The sequence below is a fragment of the Equus quagga genome, chromosome 14, assembly GCF_021613505.1.
Source record: "Equus quagga isolate Etosha38 chromosome 14, UCLA_HA_Equagga_1.0, whole genome shotgun sequence".
NCBI classification, from domain to species: Eukaryota; Metazoa; Chordata; class Mammalia; order Perissodactyla; family Equidae; genus Equus; species Equus quagga.
This window is the reverse complement of record NC_060280.1, coordinates 20,814,459-20,822,056: the sequence shown is the minus strand read 5'-3', so window position 1 is coordinate 20,822,056 and position 7,598 is coordinate 20,814,459. Positions and strand designations below refer to the sequence as shown.

Genomic DNA, 7,598 nt, shown 5'->3' with positions numbered 1-7,598 from the left:
TAAAGTTCAATCGGATACTCGATTCATGTTTTTTTAAACAGGCCTCCTTGGCTCCATGAAGATCTAGCGATATGGCTGGACACCTGTTTCATTGTCCCAAATTCTCTAAGACATTCAGGAGTTGGTCTGCTGAGAACATCCAAGCTCTTTAGGGGACAACACTGCCTCACTCAGTGGGTGCCAACCAGTGCCTTCATTAATACAGTACAAATTGCTCTTGAAATAAGTACCTGCACACACAGTCAGCTTCTTACACATATTCTGTATATACACACAATCTGTGCTCAACATGCTACGTATATAATTATCAAATGTGAAGCCACCAAACTTCCTGTGTGAAGAAGAGTTAATAACAATTAGTGTCATGGTGTCCTAAGTTGATCAGTCAAGGCTAAGTTCCCTTGGGTTCAGATGTCTGGGCATGTTAGGCAGATTGCTGGAAGTGGTACATGTAGGTCAACTTGTGAGGAGTCAAGACAGCAATAAAAATGTGTGAAAAGCAAAAAGAGGGGTGTCTGCAACCCTTCTATGGGGCACTGAGAGTCCAAGATAGCGTCAGCTCTCTCAGCTGCTTTGGAGCCAGCAGCAACAGCTGGGAGCGGGGCAGGTTTGTGGTGCCTGCATGGAGTCCTGAGGACCTCCACACTGTTGGCTGAGGTGTGGGAACTAAGGGAGCGCTCTGAGGAAGCCCACAAACTGATGGGGCTCCTGACTGACCTTCAATTTCCTCATCCATGAAATGAGGGTTGGGAACTGATCACATCGGCACCTAGAATTCCTTTTTATTCTCCTTTTTTTCTGTACAGAGGGAACCAAAGCAGAAAAAGAGACTTGGAGTTAGCACTTGGAACTGACTGATTTTTCTAAAAAGAAAAGTCAGTTAATGGCACAGCTGGAAACAACAGTGGCATGTTATTAGCATAGAGCTAAGTCAAGTCACAATAGAGCTTCCAAGCCTAAAGGTCTACAACAAGGCATAAGTGAAGTGAGCTATGACAAGCTCACTCCCAACATGAAAATTCCAGAAGTTTCTAGAAAGATGGGAAGTTACTATTTATTTAAGCAGCAAATTAATCACAAATGCAGAGTCAAAGGGACATTCCATTATACCACAGTACAATATTTCCTTTGAATGGTGACATTGATATGCTTCACATTATCCAATCATATAGAATGAGCACAATCCACACTTTATCATGTTAAGGAGTTTATTTTATGCAAAGGAGCCCAACATCAGAATCACTTGCTGGGTCATTGACATTAACATATAAAAGGAGTTAGTTACTAAAACAAGATTCTACACTATAGGAGGTTATAAACAGCCTCTAGGGGGAGGGGTTGATAAATAACTGAGCTGGGGCCATTGATGGCAAATGTGGGTTGTTCCTAAGAACTTGTTCCACATGGACTCCTCCACATCCTATGTTCCAAGTCATCTGACACTCGATTATCTAATTCTCTTTTGCTCCTCTGTCCTTCCACTCTCTCTGGTACCCATTAGTCTAATCTCTCATCTCTTCTTCCCTTTCTACTCTTCTTCCCTTCATCCTCCTGTCCATCTACCCCACCGTCCTCTTGACCCTTCAGCTCTGCTGTCTTGCTTCCTCTGCTTTCCATCCTACTGCTCCCAAACCTCCCTGTCTCTAGTTTCTCTGTCCCTCTGCCTTTTCCATTAGAAGCCTCCTTTAGTGACCCTGCAATATTACCTTTGTCCACACTTGGACTTTTTTGCTTCTCTTTCTGTCCATCGCTCAAGCTGGTTTTGACAGAAAATGCATTCTTGCTATAGGATTTCTTTTCTTTTGAATGTTCCATCTTAAATGATATGTCACTTATTTGAACACCCTTTACCAGATTTTTTATTTTAGACTCATACAGAGAAAATTCCAAATCCCAGGGCCTGTTATGCTTTATAGATTCCATTTGTTCTTTAAAATGCTTCAGATCCTTCTTCATCGTGGGGGAGATTTTGAGGCAAAACTTTAGCTCAAAGTTGGAGAATCTTTCCTTTTTCGCTATGTCCAATAAAAACTGCATACTGAGGGTCATCTCCTCATTCCCTTCCTGCTTCTTTTCATCCAGCAGCCTCTTCACTTCTCTCTGGTCCTCTTTCACCAGGTAGGACATGGCGTGAAAAAATTCCTGGAAGCTAATGTGGTGGAAGCTGTAGAACTTCTTCACCTCAAGTCCTTCTTGGTAATCATTGCTGCTCAGGAAAGCAGCAAGGCTGGGCCCATCTAAATTGTGCTTTCTGAGGTCGGCTTCTTCAAACAAGAACCTCCGGTGCTGGATGCCCTCAGCTGCCAAGGAGCACAGACTCCTCAGGACCCTGTCTCGGGTAAGCTCGGAGCAGCCCCCATTGTCATTGGGTGGCAGGAAGGTGGAGACATAGGCCATGAAGATGTCAGTGCCATTACTGGGTGTCTCTGAGACTGCTCTGCCCCTCTCCATCTGTCCCTTCAGCCAGGAGCAGACCACCCAGCAAATGCCTGGAACCTGACATGCTTTGTAGAGGAAGTCATTTCCTTGTACAATGTCAAAGGCATTTCTGGCTTGCTCCTCATCTGTAAAATATGAGCTGAAATACCTCCTCCTCTCATCCTCAGAGAAGCCTAGGATGTGAACATGGCGTGGTTGTTCCAGCAAGGATTCCAGATTCTGTAAAGCCAGGGGCCGAGTGGTGATGAGAAGGGAGGACGTGGAGAGTACCTTTCTCCTGATTAGGAGGTGGAGCATGTCCTCCATGGGACTTGACCTCAGCCTCTTCAACTGCTTTGCAAAGGGCCTCTGCAACTCATCATAGCCATCCAGGATGAACAGGAGCCGCTCTGGCTGCCTCAGAATCTCTGTGACAGGCACTTGATTGTCTTCACAACACCAGAAGAGGAGCTGGTCCAGTTTGCCCTCTTGGAGCAGGACCACTTCTCTGCAGCTCACGTAAAAGACATAATCAAACCGGCCTGGGTACAGGGTGTCAGTGGCCCAGTCCAGCACCATTTTTTTGGACAGTGTTGTCTTTCCAATACCAGCGGACCCCTGGAGCACCACTATGGGCGGGACTTGGTAGGGCTTTTCCCCTGGATCAAATAGAGCCTCCACCATGATAGAGTCCAGCTCCTGCTCCAGGATGGAGCAGGCAGGTGATTCTGGGCTCCCTGAGCTGGGCTTGGTCACCAGCAGCAGCTGATTGTACCTGCAGTTGATTTCCACATCCTGCCTCTCCTCTAGGCGGCGCACACGCTCTCGGTATATTTCTCTGTAATCTGAGCCAGACAAGTGGGTGTTAGGTGGTGAGACGAGAATAAAAAAGGACAATGTGGGCTCTTCAAACTCCGGACTCTGCTCTTTAGTTTCATTTTCTATGCTCTCTAACTTGTATCTCCCTGAAGGTTATACTTCTAGCTTCGTGGGTAGGGACCACCATATGTACGTATGAGTGTGTATGTGTGTGTGTGACTGTGCGTGCATGGTGTTCGTGTGCACATCTGTGTGAGTGTGCAAGGGTGTGTTTTGTGTGTGTGGATATCTGTGGGGTGGGAGTGAATGCTCGTATACACACATGCTCATGGGAGTGGGCTTATAGAAGCTTGTGTATTTTCATGTAGGGAAGGCATGTCAGTGTACATCAGCAAGCATGTGTTTGTAAGAATACGTGTATGCGCAAAAGTCTGTGTGTGTGTGAATGTCTGAGTGTTCATTGAAATGTCCCCATTTGAAATGGTGAGGACAGAGAGAGGAGAAAGGAAAGGGAAGCTGAAGCATGGTGATGTAATAGGATGCTGTTCTTGGTAAATGTCAGGTCAGGTGCTAAAGATAAACCAGCTTCGGAACAGGAGCCACAACTCTGACTCTACGGAACCCTCCCATCTGTATGTCAGAGGAACTCTCAGACATGAAAGGAGCCTATGGAGAGAGCAAAGGAACCAACAGAACCTCCCTCCTCCCCAGCACCCCACAAGAAGGGATAGGAAGCCATTTAGGCTCCATGCCCACCCCACTGTCTAGGGTGGCATCAATCCACTGGTTCCTTAAGAGAGCAGGGCACAGGAGCAGGCTGTCTTCTCTGAGAAGCAGGCTGAGCTACCAGCCAGGAAAGCAACTGGGGAAAGGTCTGACCCCGCACCCTGATGCCATTTCTTCTGGTTAGCAGAACCCCCTTCACCAACACCATCCCCAATCTCTAAACTCCTCTCTTCATACTCTCCTCTTCTCTGGCACTACAGGTGGAGGTAGGAGGTGGGGCATTATGGCCATGAGTTGCCCCAGTCTTTCTATAAATAAATCCCACCCTCTGCTCAGGCCCTCCACCTGACAGTTGTCAGAGCCCTCAACTAGAGACCACTAGGACCCTCGGGCACTGGGGCTCCCAGGCAAGAGCAGAGGGCAAGAGAGAGAAGGTACAAATTACAGGCTATGCAAGCCTCTGGAAATGTCATAGGGGAGGGGGAGTCCTGGTGCCACCCTGATCTCCCTTTTTCCCCAGCTACACTCACCATTCAGACAAATGTGGCCAAGCTGTTCCACGAGTTCCAACAGGTTCATGTCCCTCAAGACTTTGAGCAGCACTTTCACAGCCTCCTGTGCTCCATACATTAAAGTCAGCCGAGAAGCCAGGTCCACCCGACTGAGGCCCTCCAGCTCCCCTCGGGCCAGCTGGCACTGGCCCTCAAGCAGGGCTCTATCCCGTAAGCGGAACTTTAACATCTTGAACTCATTCTCCTCAAGGTCACTCAAGGCCCAGAGCAATGCTTCCTGGGGGCTGCGGGCCAGGGCCATGGTGTTCAGAATGAAGGGTCAAGTTCAGACTGATGACCTGGAAAAGGGGGAGAGAAGAGAGGAGAGGTACGCTGCTGAGGAAAGAGCAGCCTGAAGGTACCTCAGCCCACCCTGCTTTCTGGGTGCTCGGCAAGCTGCTGAGTGAAGGCCAAGGAGAGCTGAGATACGAGATACGTGCAAAGTTTCAAGAAAGATGAGTGGATAAGACAGCAGGGAATTTTTCTATTCATTCCCCTCAGGCCTCTCTGTCACATATTTTATTGTGTCAGCAAAGATATAGGAAGGCGTGTGGGCGTGTTGATCTCTCTCTCTATCTCTGTTTCTCTCTCCTCCCTTTCTCGCTCCCTCTCACACCCACTGTTTATCAGGCTCTGTATGCCTCTTTAGACAGTTTGGGTTAAGAAAAAAATGCATTTTTAAGTTTTAAAAGTGAGCCCCTCCCTGCCTGTGTGAACCTATATCCAGGTGGCGCATATTTGCTGGGACTGAAGAGCTATGGCAAGAAAGTAAAATAATCTATACTCATCAGCCCATTGGCCCCACACATCAGCCTCATGGACTCAGTCACACACAGGATTTTAAAGCTAGAAGTGTTCTGATTCAGATAAGGAGACAAGTTCAAATAATGGTAAGAGAAATGGCCACTCTGTGAGCTCACTTTGTGCTGGGTGATTTATATATATTATCCCTTTTGATCATCATAGAAACTGTCTCAGGGATCACTCAGATGAGAAATTTGACAGTCAGAGAAAAATGTCTTCCCATAATTTTCCAGAGCTAGACCAGTGGGCAAAGAAGCAGGATTTAAATTGTGGTCTATGACCTGGGTAGACAGAGAGAGACAGAAAGAGATGAAAAGACAAAGACACGGAAGACAGAAGCAGAGACCAAGTAGTTAGGCTAAATGCTCCCCAAAACTGGAGACATTTGTAGATTCTAAAAAAGCAGAGAAAGGAGAGCAGGATCTTGAGTTGTGTTTAAAATATAAAACTAAAATGTTGGCAGGGTGATAGCCTTCAGAAGAAGAAAAGTAACAATTGATAGAAAGCTTTCAGAGTCCAGAGTGACACCTGGGCTCTAAAGCCAATGGAGAATTCATCTCAGTAGCAAAATGTCTGACTGAGCAAAAAGTATTTGGGAATGGGGGAAGTTGCTGAGATTCAAATATCAGCATTTTGACTACACAACAAAAGGAGAGAGAAAATTTTAGGAAGCTGTTAGGATACAATGGACTTTGGGTGCAAGTCACATGGCAGTTTAGAAACAGGCCTGTTGAAGCAGGAGCAATTTACAAGAAAGCCTCAGGCTCCCCTGAAAATCTCTGCTGTTGGTGGAGCTAATTCAGGAAAGAGCAAGAGAAGACAGCACTGGCGTCTGCCAAGAAGATGTGCAGTCTAGGCTGTTCAGTCTGTTCAGACTTGGAGAGCTGGAGGTGAGGCAGGGATGACTCAGCTCCCTGATGCAGGAGCCCAACAACAAGGCCCTGGGGACTGAGCTGAAACAGGCCCCTTTATCGGATCAGACAGATCCCCAAGCCAAGCCTGGGTCCACTTAGCCCGAACCTACTAGTTCACTTCTGCTTGGTGGTGCTGGAATCAAAAGGATGGGTGTGACCGCCTGCCCTTTGATACCTAGCAGGCTCTAGTACATGTGGGGCTAGAACAGATGAAGAACCCGCTGAGCCTTGGAGAAGCACAAACACACATTCCCTCTGACTGTCAGTGGATGAAGACCGGTCACAAGAGAACTTGACCTCATTCCTCCATACAGCAAAGTGGAGAAACAAGGCAGGGGCCAAAGGGATGAACTCCTGTTACCAAGAGAAAAAGCGTCCAACAGACCCTCCATCTCCCTCTCTGAAACCCCCATCCTCTTCCACCACTCAACTCCAGGGCAGGCTGGGGCAATTTGACTTGACAGACAAAGGAATGGGGGCACTGTCACCATCACATCCTCAGCCATGGCACCATTTCTGTAAGTTGTTGAAACCACTGGAGGATGTGCTCCAACAAAATGAAAAAGGAGGAAGACAGGAGCTCCATGAAGCAGGAATCCAGTCAAAGAGCAGAACAAAGTCCTATTAGGCAGTTTGCCAGAAAGTCCTGACAGAGGAGAACAGGATTCTCAAGACAGATGGTCTCCAGGAAAAGAGAGATTGACAGATTAACTGATGCTACGGGCCTTCCAAAAGATCCTACTGAGGCTATTAGTGTGGAAAACTAACCATAAGTACCAAGCAAACTAGACAAATATGTAAAATAAGGAAATTACTGGCTCTAGGAAAAACAAAAAAAAATGTAGTATAGTACAACACTCAGGTATGAATAGCATTTGCATAGAAATAATAATGTAACCCCACTGAATATTGATCTAACTAAAATGTAGCATGCAATTATATTGAAAGGATAGCAGTAGAATTTTCTGGCATAGGAAGTAAATAGATAATGCCCAACATTGACAAACCAAAAGGTAGCAGTAGACATGTATTATTGAGAAGTGCAGAGATGTAAGAAGAAACAGTTAAATATCTAAAGCAGTCACTTCAGGATAGAGTGACTGGGAGTTTCGTGAGGGGACGGAACAGGGAACTACTGTATTCGGAGCATAGGCTTTTTAACGCTAACTGACCTTTTAAACTATGATTATGTATTAAGTTGATAAAATAGAAATTAACAAAGAAAGAATAGGAGGTAAACAAGTGAAGTTAATAATACTGTATTGCATACTCAAAAGTCGCTAAGAAAGTAAATCTTAAAAGTTTCTCATTACAATGAAAAAAATCTGCAACTATGTGTAATCACGGATGTTAACCAGACTTATGG

At 46.1% G+C, this 7,598-nt stretch overlaps 1 protein-coding gene across 1 annotated transcript; it reads right to left on the bottom strand.

Moving 5' to 3' along the window:
- Positions 1 to 1,194: 1,194 nt before the first annotated feature.
- On the bottom strand, positions 1,195 to 5,001 carry NLRP10 (NLR family pyrin domain containing 10). Its single transcript, XM_046638135.1, has 2 exons — positions 4,494 to 5,001; positions 1,195 to 3,263 (listed from the first exon to the last, which is right to left on the bottom strand). The coding sequence occupies exons 1-2, from the start codon at positions 4,774 to 4,776 to the stop codon at positions 1,498 to 1,500; spliced, it is 2,049 nt and encodes a 682-aa protein (XP_046494091.1). The 5' UTR covers positions 4,777 to 5,001; the 3' UTR covers positions 1,195 to 1,497.
- Positions 5,002 to 7,598: the final 2,597 nt, after the last annotated feature.

Bases quoted from the DNA above. Each gene is read 5' to 3' on its own strand.
- NLRP10 (XM_046638135.1), bottom strand. From the start codon at position 4,776: ATGGCCCTGGCCCGCAGCCCCCAGGAAGCATTGCTCTGGGCCTTGAGT. The intron at 3,264-4,493 runs GTGAGTGTAGCT...TGTCTGGCTCAG, and splicing joins TGGCCACATTTGTCTGAATG to ATTACAGAGAAATATACCGA.